Here is a 17,050-nt window from a genome sequence, read left to right on the forward strand (position 1 = left end):
AAAGAGAGTGCCTGAGAACAAGCAAGGGAAGCGGCAGGCAGAGGGAGAAGCAGGCTTCCCGCTGAAAAGAGAGTCCAATACAGAACTCCATTCCTGGATGCAAGGATCATGACCTGGGCCAAAGATAGACACTTAACCGACTAAGCCACCCAGGCACTCCTAGTGGCTATTTAAGTGTTTAAAAAGGTTGAAGACATACAGCTTAGTTAATCTTTCCTGTGGTATTGGTCACTTAGATTTTTATCTAATTTCTCACTAATATAAACAATTTTTCAATATTCCTATTTCCAGAGGTTAAATGCTGGAAAACTTAACAGAAGCACATAGATAAATAAATTACTATCTTTGCATCAAAACAGTGAGCATAACTGGGTAGATATTTAAAAGTACTTCTTTAAAATGCAATAGAATGATAGAACATGCTTTTTTTATGAAATGAAGAAAGGTCTTAAAGGAAGAACTTAAAGAAACAGAGAGTAAAGAATATATTCTTTGTACAGAAAGAGCTAAGTGAGAGCAGAAATTTTAAAATGAAAAGGGATGAACATAATGAAGCTGTGAGAAAAAATGATGAAAAATGTCTAAAGAAAAAAAAAGTCAACATTACAAAAAAAGCAATGAGAAAAAATGTAAATGCTCTCAACAGATAATTTTAAGTATGTAAATAAAGAAAGGGTCATATCGACTTAAAATATTAAAATAAACTATTAGAATAATGGACTTGGAATATGGATTTTGGGAAAACTCTAAAATCATCAAATCTATAATCCTTATTTTAAAGATGAGAAAACTCAGGTCCCCAAAATGTTAAAACAAAAATCTCAGTTAATCATACAACACAGCTTCCATTTCCTCTCTACTTCAGATTTCTCCATCTTCTGAAGTTTCTGAAAGAAATCAGTCTAAGTTTGGAGAACATACACAAAACGAAGAAATGAATTAATATGACATTCAAGATAAGCTATTCTCATTTTAGGTAAATGATCAGCTTTCTAAGTACAAGATGACAATAGAAAGGATCAGAGAAGAGAATACAATTGCTGCTCAATTGCCTGCTTTTGAGAGGCCAAATCCATTAACACTGGCCTTGTGGTAGTTGCATTTGTAATTTACAATATGAAACATTTAGGGGTGACATTAGGGGTGACTGGGTGACTCAACCATCTGACTTGGGCTCAGGTCATGATCTTGGGGTCCTGGGATAAGTGGGGAGTGTGCTTCTCCCTCTCCCGCTCCCCCAGCTTGTGCACACTCTCTCTCTTTCTCTCTCTCTCTCAAATAAACGAATATAAATCTTTAACATATAGATAAAAATGTGAAAACATTTAAAAGAACATCCAGTTAATTATGAACTGGTCATCTCCAACGACTAAAAGTACTTTTAATAGATAAAATATGAACTTCATATACATGAAAGTTTATATAAGAATTTATTTTCTTAAATAATAGTAACTTGGAAAAGAATACATTAAAATGCATTGTATTTGTATCATTTATTTCTAAGTTTCTAGAGAATTTTCAAGGAGGGAAGAAGAATAGAAAGAACAAAGAAAGATATGACTTCAAATTCTATAGAAACAGTATATCTTCCTGATTTAGTCAATCAAATGATTGGCAAACAGACAGATATAGTTAGCTATGACTACTCTAATATCAAGTAACTGAAAAGAACTGATTGCCATTATGCTTGAAGAAGATGCATGTTTAAGGCAAAAAGCCATAGGTTATATGTGGAACAAAGTCTTGTAGCCAGGTATTTAGTATGTAGTGTCTACCTTAGCTTAATTTTATTGTGCTTGGTTCCTAATTTTATCACAGAGGTGTTTTACAGAACAATTTCAATTTTTATAATTGTTAATTAATATTATATTAATTATATTAGAGAAAATAAATATATTAACTATGAATATTAATTATTTTGGCGAGAATGCAATAATACCACTAACTCATGCTTAAACTGAATCTTAAAGGACAAATAAAATTATCAAGTTGAATAAAAAGAAGAGCATTCCAGACAAATGGCACAACTTATACAAAAGCATGTGATATCAGTGACTTCAAAAGATATAAATCCCCACTCTTTTAATATTGATTAATTTCAAAAGACATAAATCCCCAAATGATTATAACATCCTCGTGAAGAAAGCATTAATACTATAACTTTCATTGTAAGTTTTTGTATGAGTCAATTCAGACACATTCAAGCTTTACAGTAAGGCAAAAGTAGAGCTAGAACTAGAACTAACATTTTCTTTCTCTGATGGCAATCTGAGTGGTCACTGGATAATTCCAACTGTGCAGTCTGAAATTGTTAGTCCCTTAGCTGTCTGACTTTTCTCAGTTTTCCATATGATTGCAATAATAAGAAGAACTAACAAAAAAGAAGGAGGAGGAAGAGATGGGGGGCACAGGCAGGGAGAAGAGGAGGAGAAGCAGTTTCAGGAGGACTAACATTCATTATGATGCTTGCAATGTGCCAGGCACAGTGCTAAAACTTTATAGATGTTTATTCATTAGAAATCCTCAAAAATAGATGAGTATTCTGAGACTTAAAGAGGCTCAGAAACTTTCCCAGAACCCTTAGCTATTAAGGGGTAGAGACTGGTTTGAAAGCAGGTCAATATGTAACACGGCAAAAGCATTATATTAGTTAACCATAAAACCTAAAACTCTTTAATTTACATTTAAAATACTTTAGTCTGGTTCCATCCTACTTATATACCTCAGGTAATATGAATTCTTATTGGTGTCCAGGCCATATTTTTTCCATGAACTTTTCATACTAATTCTCCATTTTGTTATTCAACAAAAATTTATTAAGTAGTTACCATCTGCCAGGCACTGTATTTGTGTTAGCATTAAAGAAATAAGACACTGCCTTTGCCCTTAAACAGTTTATAGTCAAGACAAGAAAAATCATGGCTACAATGTATAATGTATTGTGCTTCACTTTAGAATCCAGGAACATCAGGGAAAAAAACTTAATTCACTCTGAAGGAATAGGCAATATTTCAATGGGAGGCAATGCTTAATCTAAATAGGCATTTAGTGTCTTAATCTAAATAGGCATAACAGTGAGTCAGGCAAATACAAAGATAAATGAGGGACCAAAGACATTATATGCAAAAAGGTCAGCATTTTAAAAGGTTTGAGAGAGTCTCTCTCTAACTAGTAGAATTTAGACTAAGTTTAACTAAAGATGGCTAAGTTTAAATGTCACTTCCTCATTCCTCAAAAAATTACAAATAGAACTACCATATGATGCAGCAATTCTGCTTCTGGGTATATATCCAAAAGAAAGAAAATCACGATCTCAAGAACTATCTACACTCCTGTGTTCATTATCACTTTATTCACAATATCCAAGATAGGGAAATAACCTAATTTGCCCAATGGTAGATAAATGGACAAAATAAATACAACAGAATATTATTCAGCCATGAGAAAGAAGGAAATTTTGCTATTTGTGCCAACATAGATGGACTGAGGGTATTATGCTGCATCAAGTAATAAGTCAGACAGAGAAAGACAGATACTGATGTTCTTACTTATCTGAACTCTGAAAATTATCTTGAAAGTAATGATGAGCCTTAGAATTAATTTAAGTAGGCACATCCCTATTCATGGTTCACATTCGGAAAAGAGTATTAAGGCAGCTGAATGGTAATGAGTAGGTTGCTTTGGGGATGGGAAATGGAAAGAAAAAGAAATATCGGTTAAGAAAGGATTATAATAGTTGAAGGGAAAAATGAATATGAATTCATACTAAGGTCAAGACAATGGGGAATGGAAAGAAGGGATAAACTTTAGATTCCCTACGAGAAATCGCTTCTCGGCCTTTTGGCTAAGATCAAGTGTAGATTCCCTACGAGAAAGAATGTACATAACTTGGTTAGTAATTGGATCTAAGATTGGGATAAAAAAAGTTGAAAAAAATGATCAGGTCATTATGCTATGGAAAGCAAAGAGGTTTTGAAGATAAAATAATAAGTTAGTTTGGGACATACCAAGTTTGAGATATTTATAAAAGAAATGAGCAGAGATGTCTAACAAAATGCAATGTCTGAAACACCAGAATGAAGTTAAGATGTAGATTTGAGCTATAGATTTGGAATTCTACTCTATTTTGAAATCACCAAGTGAAGCAGCAGTTCTCAATTCTGGCTGCTCATGAGATTCACTTGAAAAGCTTGTTGGAAATGTGGAAGCCTGGATTCTATCTCCATAGACTTTAGTACTTCTGAGATAAGCTTGGTGCCTCAGTATTTTTAAAAAACTAAATATTCGATTCTGATGCAAAGTCACAATTAAGAATCACTAGTCGGTAAGTTAAGTCATGAGTATAAATGAGTACATGATTTTCACACAGTACATTGCACCAACTAGGGAAGATTCAGAAAAAAATTATCAGAAAGATTATGACAATAATAACCATAATTTATGGAGCACTATGGCAGGAACTGTGCTAATGACTTAATACGTATTTTTGGTAGTGGAAGTGAAAACAAAAAAGACTATAATGAAAGTAAGTTAAATCCTCTTCATGAAGTCTTCCACAGCAGTTTGAATTTGCTTTGACATCTCTTGTCACAGTTTGGCATTTAGAATATACTAACTTACTCATAGCTATCTAATTCAAGTGTATATAATCTTAAGCAGTATAACACAATGGTTAAGAGCAAGAGCTCTGGAGCAAACTTTCCAGTTTGAATCCCCTATCTTCCTATCCTTTGCTGGCAATTTTAATCCTAGGCAAGCTACTCAGTGTAGCTTACTTAGTATACTGTCTTACTTAGTATACTGTCTATAATTAAAGTATAATGTATATGCACATATATACACATATGTGTATGTATGTATACACATATGTACTAAATATGTGTGTAAATACTTAAGCTCCTTCCAGTGGAAAGTAATTTTAATAATTAATATTTGTTAAGCTAGACACTGTTTCAAGTACCTTATTTGTATTAATTGATTAATTCAGTTGATTCTCATTAGAACTCCAGAGATTAGCAATTTAGCATCCCCATTTTACAGATAACAATACTGAGGAAAATAGGGATCAGGTAATTTTCCTAAAACAAACACTGCTAGTGAAGTAGAAGATATGGGACCCAAACAAGGGAATCCAGGTTGATAACTAGCTGTTAACTATTATGCTATACTGCCTCCCTCTATACTTTGCAATAGACTCAAATTCTTATGAGATTGAATAAATATTTAAAAAAAAAAAAGGAAGAAGAAGAAGAAATGGGGGGGGGGGACATTTAGGTGGCATAGTCAGTTTAGCAACTAACTCTTGGTTTTGGCTCAGGTCCTAATCTCAGAGTTGTAAGATGGAGCCCTGCATCAGGCTTCATGCTCAGCATGGAGTCTGCCTGAGATTCTCTTTCCCTCTCCCTCTGCCCCTCCAACTCATGTTCTCCCTCTCTCCAAAATAAATAAATAAACCTTAAAAAAATGGATAGGAATAAATGTACATATTTATATGCAGTACAAGAGGAGTTTGATAAAGGCATATCATTATCAATACCAATATTATCATTTTTGAAAGGCATGGGGTAGGGAAAGGGTCACATCACTAAATGTCTTTACCTACTTTTTTTTTTTTTTTTGAGAAAAAAATGTTCAAATGTTTTAAATTTTAAAGTAACCCAAAGCCCAATGATCTCCAAGGTTTCTCCCAGAAATGGATCATGATTCTAAACCAAGTACTAAAATTTTGTTGGGTTCCTACTATAAATATAACTCTTTTCTGGCAATGTGAAGCACAAGGATTATTAAAACAACCTCACAATATCTAGAAGATGGGGTTTTCAAGTAATTCAGACTTCTACAGGAAGAAACAGAAAATTCTCAATTATATGGGTCTGCTAAAAATAGAGCCAGAAGAGCTACTACGTCCAGTTTCATTTTTACTCATGCTTGTGGTTTTCCACTAGTTTCACTTCTGACATACTTTATATGGATAATGTGCTAGTAAAAGTAGTCAATTCCAATTTTTTCACAATTCCCATGCACAAATACCATCTTCCTGGGTCTGATAACAAAGTCACACCCCAGCTGTCACATCTAAAGGAAATCTGCTTTTGGATGTTACCCAGCTTTTTTATTAACCATAGGCAATACTAAAATGCTTCTAGTGCGTGGAGGAGATTTACAAGCATTATTAAAAGTATTTAGCAATGATGGCTTACTTTATCATCTCTAAGTGAACAAAGAGTAAAGTTAAAATAACCCTACGACTCCCGTGATTATAAACAGCATTTCTATTTCCAATTTTCCCGAAGACGAAGTCCTTATTATCCAAATATTCACCATAGTTACATGTATATTCATTATATTAAAATGATCCCACTAGATTGTCCTTGGTCTAGGAAATGTCAAAAATAAAGCCAAAGCTAAATCAGATTACCTACCAATAAAATAGAGTTTACATCAGGGACAAGCAGGAGGTCTCTTAGGATCTGAAATCTAGGACTTTTGAGTGTTTGTGGATAGACAGAAATGCTCTCACGTGCAATTTTGATAGAGAATTTTATTAAAATCCTTCATTTTGCTTCTACCCCCTACCTTGTCTACTAAATCTACTCAGGAATTTAATTTTCATTTTCAAAGTCTCAAGAGGGTTAGAGCTCTAAGAATGACTGCAAAATATAGGTGCTGCTCTTTGGTTTTTTATTTTATTTTCTTCCAAGAATAAATAGATCAGCACAGAAATGTGCTCAGTTTAGAAATCATAATCTAACATTCAAGACTATACTATCTAGTCCTAACAAACCTTCCTATGTTAATCTGAATTACCCTACCAGGCTATAGCCAAAATGAATTACTCCATACTTTTCAAACATATTATTTGCTTTCTGCCTCCCTATCTCTGTGCATGTTGTTTCTTCTGCCCAAAATGAACTTTCTCCATCTTGGCCAGTCTTCAAGGACTACCTTCAAGGTTTACCTCAACTGATAGCTTCTCCATACTTCCTTAACTCTTCATCTAGCCTCTCCTCTCTTCTCCCTACTCAGCCTGAAATATTCTGCCCACTGAATTCACAGCAGAATGATTTGTGCTCTTTCTTCTCTCTTTTGAACCTTTAAGGCACTCCCTACTTTCCGCATTCTCTTGCCGCTATTTGTATTTAGTGTTTATAACACATTTAACTAGAATATCATTAAGATTCTGTATGTTTGTTTATTTGAAGAAACTGCATTGTGGGAGATTTGATTGACTCTGTGCCATTTGGGGGAAATATTTGCACACTGAGAAACTGCTTAAGAGAAGAGAACTACAATGCCAAGATACCATAAAATGTAACACTTATGCACTTACATTTCATCCAAGTATCAAATTATTCACTTGGACTCTGGAACTTGACAAAACAACATGGGTTTGAGGTGTACAGATCCACTTATATGTGGATTCTTTTTAAAGAAATACAGTAGAGTATTATAAATGTATTTTCTCTTCCTTATGATTTTTCTTAACATTTTCTTTTCTCTAGCTCACTTTATTGTAATAATACAGTATATAATACATATAACAGACAAAATAGGTATTAACTGACTGTATATGTTATCAGTAAGTCTTCCGGTCAACAGTGGACTCTTAGGACTTAATTAAGCTTTAGGGAAGTCAAAGTTATGCACAGATTTTCAGCTGTGCAAGAAATCAGTATCCCTAACCTTCCCCCCGCCTTTTGCCATTGCTCAGGGGTCAACTACAGATATTTTTACATTAACAAACACCAGAAATTCAAAATAACATACTCTATCAAATAGGAACATGGATTATTATATTCATATACAGTATTGTATTTATAACACATGTCATTTTAGTCTTTCATCTAGAATAAAAATATTCATTAACAAATAAAATTAAAAATTAAAACAAAACAAGTTGGGTTTAACTTTCAGTGAAGGTTTTTGCCCTAGACATTTTTAATGATTAAAAAGTAACTCAGATCACTAAATCTAAGCTATATAACTTCTCTATTATTTTCCTTAAACCTGAATTTTTACTCCTAAATTTTAATCTTCGACAACTAAAGGACACTTGACAAGGTCCAGCAATTTTTGTCATGAATGAAGTAATTGGTATAACATTAAAAGGAAAAGAATCTGTACATAGACTACTAATAAAAGTTTAAGTCAGCCTAGCAAGCAGATGCAAAAATAAATTTTAAACACTTTTCATCAAATCACAATTCCTATAGTCAGTAATGTTAGAATTTAATCAGATGAAGAATATTTTTCTTTGTTTGAATTTTTATAGCCATCTTTATTCCAGTATACTGTATGTTTTTAACTGAATTCCTTATTTGATAAGGAGAATGAAGAAGAGATAACAAAACCGAACTGCATGACTACCATTACTAATACCTGCCAATCGTCCATCTTAGCTCATAGAATGTATATACTAATGTCTTGTCAACAAATAATTTTGGTAATAATGTGCTTGTTATACACCAGATAGTCTTACAAATGTTTTATATACATTATCTCACTTAGTCTTCACAACAACTCTTTGAGGTAGGTACATTATCTCTATATTACAAACGAGAAAACTGATACCCAGAAATATTAAGTAATTTGCCCAACATCATACAGCTGGTAAATGGTAATAACTAAGATCTCAACCCAGTGAAATGTAGCAGCTCAAATACTTAACCACCATACTGACCACCTCTTAATGTACCCAGCTAGCTATTACAAACCAGAAAAAAAAATTGCCTATCAATTTTCTGTTGCTGTAATACAAGAAAACAGGTACTTCGGAGGCACTATTGGGCAGCATGCACTAGTTTAGGATTCTGGGAGAAACAAGGGTTTTCCATCTGCTCTACCCACCTCCCTATCACTTTCAGCCAGCATACTGGTAAGAAAGAGATAGAACTTGTGTCTGGATATCCAACAGCTAGCTGGCTAAGGCCTACCTCCAAACAAGTTCCTCTCAGTCCCCTTCTCAAAACGTGAAGTGAATCCTATTCCCCCCATTTTATTGAAAAAAACTCCCCAGTGGCCTAGTCAGCATCAAACACTCCCAAACCTGCTACTCTTTCTTTCTAAAGTTTAATCTCTATGAAGTCAATTCTCCCTCCATAAAACAAAATTAGATTGGCTTGGTCACATTCTTGTTTTGAGCTTATTCCTGATGTCCCTGCTTCTGTTTCCTACTAATGGGCTAGATCCACCTTACTCTTTTTTTTTTTTTTTTAAGATTTTATTTATCTATTTGACAGACAGAGATTACAAGTAGGCAGAGAGGCAGGCAGAGAGAGAGGAGGAAGCAGGCTCCCCATGGAGCAGAGAGCCTGATGTGGGGCTTGATCCCAGGACCCTGGGATCATGACCTGAGCTGAAGGCAGAGGCTTTAAACCACTGAGCCACCCAGGTGCCCCCTTACTCTTAACATCAGTTGCCATCTATAGCCTATAAAACACACAAAATTATTTTATTGATTCACAGTTTATAATGCCTTGGTACAACAAATTACACATTATAAAGGAATTTAATGCAGTTGTTAAAATTATGAAATTCTTAATTATCACTTTGACCCAATCTTTTATTGCCCTAATACCAAGAAACTTAAAAGAAAAGAAAAAGAGTTATACATAACTTATCCAAGGATTTATCAGTTTATATGAAGTTAAAACTGATTGTACATGTCATCTTTGAAAAGTCAATTCAAAATGTAAACAAGGCTCATTGTGTACATTTTTTCATAATCTCCTAGAAAGCAAGAAACAACTTTTTCTCTTCTATATTTCTCCCAACACCAAACACAATATTGCACAAATGATCTGCTTCCACGTAACGCTGACTGAACTGAATGATATTCAAATAGTTTTAAGACAGCTTAGCTTTATAAACCTCCATAATGTAAAATGAAACACTTATGTAAAATAGTAAAGACAGAGTCAGCCATTGTAAAATGCAGATGACCAATCATTGCTAGACAGATTTATAATCAATTCCTTTCAAAAGGTCAAGATCATCTTGCCGCACAGGGAAAAAGGCTGACATTAAATTTAACTGTCTGTGACATTCTGACCAATCTTTACTTTTTAAGGTAATGCATTTCGACACAGCAACAGAGAGAAATTTTTCTCTGATTTGTAAAAGAAATGACAATCTAAGTTAGAATTTTTTCACCTTACAAAATTATTGAGATATCCTGTAAGGGCCACTAAAGGAAAGTAACCAAAAATCTTTATAGTTTGATTCCTCTGAAAGGCCATAAATACAGTGAAAAATAGCAGAATGCTGTAAAACCAATACCTAGAAGAATCCCAAAGCAATGCCAAGAAACAGAATGTACTCAAAGCGACTAATACATGCAAATACTGGAAATAAATTCTAACAGATTAAACAGGTTTTGTAGCAACCAAAAGGTATATTCAAATCATTCCAAAACTAATCAAGCTTAAGAATATGGCAATCTTCCCTACTAATAAGAATATAAGCTGACTGAGTAGCCTGAATAACATATAAATTATAGCCAATATCAGTAGGTATAATTTTTAATGTGTTTTTAATTAAAAAAAAGAAACTAACCCCTTAACTGAATTAAATCACTGTTTTACACTTTCAATTCTGTCTTCTGATAAATATATTCATTTTTATTACTATAGCATCACCTTGATGAGGCATTAAGTCTTAACCATATTACAGAATTATGAAGACAAAACTATCTTTCTGATGAGAAATGCTGCAACATTCTTTTTTTGCTCATTTAATATGGAATACCTGGTCAAATATCTGACAAATCCTCTAAAATTAAGGAAGAAATACGCATAATATAAAAAATAAAATATCTTTTCTTCAAAATTGGGATGTCAAACACAGGCACATTTTCTTGCCCTACTATGTCATTCTGAGAGAATGCTATAACAAAGTTAAATGCATTATAACTTGATAAAAATAGTTTAAAATAAATAGCAGAGCTTCAGGATAAAATGGACATATAAATCCAAATTCTTTGCTATGATGATTCTCTACTTTGTAATTAACATGTTTAATGTAGTCAAGTCTTTTCATTTTGAAAATGAAAGTAAGCTAATGCAGAGTATCTCTGAATCAGAAAATTTTAAACAAGCCCAAATGTCACAAGCCTTCTTTGTAAAAAAAAAAAAAGCAAAAACAAAAACAGATTTATCATCTGCTTTCAGCTACAAGCAATGCCTTAAGCAGATATCTACATTAGGAGGACCAAGAGCATCATTATCTCAATAGATCTAAGAAATATTTTAAGTTTATGCCTTTTAAAACAGTTTAGTTACTGAAATACAAATTTCAGGCAATCAGCTTATAGCTCAGATGCTGGTAAACACGATTCTACTCATCAAACTTGTATTGCTGTGGGGTTGCACACTACAATGGTAGCAACATCATTTCTGTGCTTAAGAAATTCCAGATAATTTTTTTTTAATATGTCACTATCTATAAGCAGCTAGCTACAAGGTATCCTTACCAGTTTGAACAAATTATGCAATTTTTATCATTCGAAATAAGAGATGCAGTTTGACTGTATTCAGGCTTAATCTGGAAAAATCTGTAGAGCTCCAAACCTTGCTTTTAATCACCAAAAAGAATCTTTACTTACTCCCCGCTTTCCAAAAAAAGAAAGCTCAAGTAAACACGAACACACACACACACACACACACACACACACATTTCTAAAATTCATATTGTTTAGCTGGTATCGATTACTATAAATATCACTTGTTCAAATATCCTAAGAAAAATCTGATAATAATAAACAATTACATCTATTAATATATTCTATATGACTAAGAGCTAGAAAAATCAATAGCTCTACAATCTAATAGTATCATCATAATTCATGAGGTCATACCTGATGACTTAGAGATTGAAAAGGCTCACAGGTTCCAGACTGCATGACCTTTCTATTTCCAGAAACCCCTAAAGATTGCATTTCCTGTCTTATAAAAGAGAATCACAGCCATCTCTATGTCTCAGCATCTTCAGGGCTAGTGAAGAAAACATCAAACAGCAGATCTGTCCATCAGTATCTGTTTAAGCCATCAAGAAGATATCAAATCACATATATTGTTTATCGTCTCCCCTTTCCAGTTACAAACACCCCATATTAAGGGACGATGACACAGTTGTATTTGCTGAAGCTGCTAATGCTGTCTGAAAACAGTAAGCTTACTGCTTGGAGCAAGTCTGCATCATCCAAACAGAGAATGAGCCACATCCTTTAGGTTTCCCACTTCTGCTACTATAAAAATTTCACTTGCCAAAAAGAGTTTGATTTTGTCAATCCTTTAAAAAATAAGCAATGTTCTACTTAATTAAGTATCAAATGTGTCTGCTGCAAATGCCATGCTAAAATCTCAATTCTTAATTATTAGGCAGTTCTCTTCATACATGACTAAGCTTTAGTATAATGATTTAATAAGCAAATTGTACTCTCTCTCTCTCTCTTTTTTTTTTTTTTTTTTTTTTGTACTCTCTTTTAAAGGGAACTTCCCTATCATTATTTATCCAACCCATCAAAATTAGAAGTCCTTAAAAATGAAGAATTTTTTTTTTCGGGCAATCTTTGAAAACTGTGTTTAACAGTTGATAAATAGATAAAAGCATATTCATTTTTAATTCCCAAGAGCTTCATTTTTTAAAAAAAGATTTATTTATTTATTTGAGAGAGAGAGCTGGCGGGGGTGGAGGGGGTGCAGAAAGAGAGAGACAGTCTTTTAAGCAGGTTCTGTGCCAAATAAGGAGCCCAACACAGGGCTCCTTTACATGGCCCTGAGATCACAACCTGAGCCAAAATCAAGAGTCAGACCCTTAACTGACCACGCTATCCAGGGGCCCCTCAAGAACCATTTTTATTTCATGCTCCCTAGACCAACATGCTTCAAATCAAAATAACTATATTTTAATGTTTTCTTCTAAAGAGTTTCACATACACAACATGCCATTGTCATATTCCAAAACTGCATGGTTAAACCTAGGAATGAAACCTTAGTCAACTATTGGCATTTTTGTTGTGATTTTTCACTGCATCTCATCTGTGTTCAACAATGTTCTTATAATGCTTTCTTTCACCACAACATAGTGGAATCAGGATATTTAAGATAATTAAAGTAGTCTGATAACAAAGAAACAAGATCTTCTAAAATGATAAATGGAAATATTTTCTTGGGGGGGGCTCTAAATCCTAAATTCTAGTTAGTTAACATACAGTGTAATGTGGAAATATTTTCTTTACCATGTGACAACAGATTGCATTTTATAAACACAACAAAAAAATAGGCTAAAATCATAATCAATTTAACTGAATTAAAAATTAAGACACGGGGCATCTGGGTGGCTTAGATGGTTAAGTGTCTGCCTTTGGCTCAGGTCATGATCCCAGGGTCTTGGGATCAATCCCCACATCAGGCTCCCTGTTCAGTGGAGAGTCTGCTTTCCCCTCTGCCTTTCTCCCCTGCTCATGCTCTCTCTCCTTCTCTCGCAATGAATAAATAAAATCTTTAAAAAATAATAAAAATTTTAAAAAATATTTTTAAAAAACCAAAATACAAAATTAAGACACCAAGTACAATGTATTATTGTTCTAAAACAGCCTTTACATTGAGTATAGCCTGAGTTAATGAACACTTTATTTATATACCTATGAAAATAAACTAAATATATATACCTGTGAAATAAACTAAATGAAGTTTGATGATAGCTAAAGTGCTTACAGAAAATGTTTTAGATAAATGTAGACTAATAGCTCAGTATAATTTCCTTTCTCCCACTCATGATATTTGATGGGTATGATACGTATTATCATGGAGACTAATCAAACTGAATCTTAAAGATTGGACTTCTTCAAGAAGCTGGGGGGTGGCGGGAAAGGTAGGGGAATTGGGAGGGGAGAGGAGATGTTGGTCAAAGAGAAGAAAATTCCAGTTAGAAGATAAATAAGTCCTGGGGATCTAATGTGCATCATAGTGATTATTGTTAGTACTATAGTATATACATACCTGAAAGTTGTACCATGGTGATAATTATTTTGCTTTATGTAAATGTATGAAATCAACATGTTGTATACATCAAACTTACACAACGTTACATGTCAGTTATATCTCAATATATCTGGGGAAAACAGTTACCACACCTTAAATATATACTATTTTTTTGTGAAAAATAAAGAAATCAGGCTTCTTTAAGAGCCTGATCACACAATCCCTTTAGAGAAATTATTACCTCTAACTACGCAAGTCCAGACAAAGAATTTGGTATTTCGGCTGTATGTATACAATCACACACCTGGATGAAAATTATATGTAGGGAAACATGATTTATCTATGCAGTATTTCCTCTCTTGCTATAATCAAAATAGGAACTCAGTCTTGAAGACCTATCTTCTCAACAAGATCCTCCTAAACTACATCATCTTCCTTTCTACATCCATTCTTTAATGTATAAAATATCAAACCCCTTCTATGCGTCAGACACTGTATATGTGCTAGGAACTTCATGACAACACAAAATATGTCATCACAGAAGCAGATAATTAAACAAGTTTTAAACACGTTTTCTTATAACAGAAGAATTAGGAGGCAATGTAACGACAGTAACAGGGCCCCTGACCCTGGTCTAGGGATCAGGAGTATCTCCTTAAGCAAGTACTGTTGAAACTGAGAAGCAGGTCATATTCAGGGAATGGTAAATACAAGTGGTTGGACAATGAACTGGGACAGAAGGGAGAGATTAGGCTAGAAGAATGAGCCAAAGACCAAGCATGGGAAGCCTTAGAATCCATTTAAAATCTAGAAGCCACTGAGCTTTATCCTTAGGGGAATGAGAAGCCATCAAACATAACATTTCTGTGGCATAGAAATGAGTGTGTAAAACAAAACTAGAGGAAGAAAGGCAAGTTATATGATTTGGGGCAGGGGATAATTATGGCCTGAACAAAAGTGTTAGCAGTAGAAATGGAAAGAAATCTATAGGCTCTAGAAATGCTTTTTAGTTAAAAGGGATAGGATTTGGAGATTGAATGTGAAAAATGAGGGAGAAAGAAATGTATGATTTGTTCCTAACCTCCTCTATTATTACAGATTTCATTTTGACAATCAATATACTTTCATCACATGCTCTGTTGTGTTGTTATTTATCTTTTGCATATGTATATGTCTGGTTTTTATAAAATAGCCAGAAAATTGTGAAGACTTATTTTCTCTTCGTTCCTTGTCTTCTCATAATGTGCATAACAAAGTTACTATAAATGACTAAATAAATTAGAAATAAACAGAACAGAACATTGAGTTTTCTTTCACATATTTTGTCAAAACAGATATAAACTTTGTTTTCATGCCCATTATTAATTAGTATATATAATCTAATTTTCTTCAGTGTTTTCTTGCCAACACACTTAATCTCTGCAATAAAAATATGAAATCTGGAATACAAAGCTATTAATTTCTCTACCCTCCAGTTGACAAAATTATTTAACTAGAAAAGTTATGTATTTATAATTCATTACTGGACCACTTAATAATAATTTAGCATGGATTAACCACCTAAAACTAATAGATACTCATTTTTTGGATAACCATTGCTCTGTAAAAGAAATTACTCATACAATGTGCTACTCATAGCAGTGTAATGAAGGTATTCTTGTAATAATAAGACACAATCCTTCTACATTTTTCCTAACGATCTCTCTTTGATAAAACAGATGAAGACCAAAGCATAACAAAGGAACCCCCTTGGTCTGAATGAAGAAAGAACCAAAAGAGTGAAAAGCATAGATCAAAAGTAACTTTATGTAGTTAATGATTTTTTGAATGTCAGACTATACCAAATAATAAACAGTCAGCATCTTAAAAACAGCAAGAGCTTTACAATAATTAACACATATTTTACTTCTATATTTCACCTTTCAGGGACCATGTGATCCAAAGCACTCATTTTCCAGATAAGGTAACTGAAATTTAGAGAAGTAAAGTGGCTTGTTCAAATAGTAAAACCAAGGCCAGAATTCAGTATTCCTGTCTCCTAGTTTCACATCTTCCACAAAAAAAAATCAGCCTTTTAATTACATCTTTGTGATAAATAACATACTTTATCTTCATTAATTAAAATAACTTCCATTTTAATATTGTTTCCTATATTTTTCATATATGGTTGTGAAGCATAGTAAATACTTTAGAAACATACCCATAAGAATCAAGTTTTTAATATTAAAGTTTATTTGATCATAGAGCATCTATTTTTTATTTTTACTTAGAAAACTTACTTCAAAGAATACCTCTGAAAACCTAAGTAATTCATTTGTTTTATATACCGCTGCTTTAAGAAGTGTAAATTAGTTCAACTTTTCAAAGTAATTTGGCAAAGTATATTAAGACTCTTAAAAAATATTTAATCTTTTCTAGTATATCCAGTATAGAGAATCTGTCCAAAGTAAATAATGCAGACTAAGGTTTATGCACAAAGATGTTTGGTGCTACATTATAAGAAGAGAAAAAACAGGAATATAAGAAAAAGGTTAATTAAATTATCACATAACAAAAATGAAATGTCACGTAACCACTGAATATTATGAATGAAAGAAGTTAATGACAAATGAAAATATAGATGGTAGACTATTAAGTGAAAAACAAGATCCCAAATATACTTATGTGGTACAATCCCAACTATGTCAAATATACACTGAAAAAACCAGATGATATAATGAATTTTAAAAGACAGCCCCCAATATGACTCATTTTATAAGTACATATGCCAGAGTTCATGTTTTTCTAATAAAAATAGGAAAAAGTTTCTGAGAAGTATTTTAAAGTTGAAAAACTACTCTTGTTTCTCATGTGCTCCCTCTTTCCCCTAAAATTATGCCTCAAATTTCAGTCTTCCTAATGTTTTACTCATATTTCTGCTCTAATTTAATGAAAATATTCAAACCTACTTCTATTGGATTATCTATATTTTAAAAACAATTCTTGAGGGGTGCCTGGATGGCTCAGTCAGTTAAGCATCCAACTCTTGATTCTGGCTCAAGTCATGATCTAAGGGTCATGAGCTCAAG

General features: G+C 33.2%; 1 protein-coding gene across 11 annotated transcripts in view; it reads right to left on the reverse strand.

Moving 5' to 3' along the window:
• The window catches only part of SLC4A10 (solute carrier family 4 member 10), a 307,876-nt gene that overhangs the window by 208,670 nt on the left and 82,156 nt on the right, over positions 1-17,050 (reverse strand). For 7 of the 11 annotated variants that reach the window (XM_082691268.1, XM_082691263.1, XM_082691261.1 and 4 more), the window contains exon 2: positions 11,855-11,990. The exons of the other annotated variants lie outside the window; for them this stretch is intronic. In XM_082691268.1, coding sequence (XP_082547394.1) covers positions 11,855-11,935 — 81 coding nt within the window. In that variant the 5' untranslated portion in view covers positions 11,936-11,990. The remainder of the gene's footprint in view (positions 1-11,854; positions 11,991-17,050) is intronic. 11 annotated transcript variants of the gene reach the window in all.

This window comes from Mustela nivalis (genome assembly GCF_964662115.1).
Source record: "Mustela nivalis genome assembly, chromosome: 11".
In the NCBI taxonomy this organism is placed as follows: Eukaryota; Metazoa; Chordata; class Mammalia; order Carnivora; family Mustelidae; genus Mustela; species Mustela nivalis.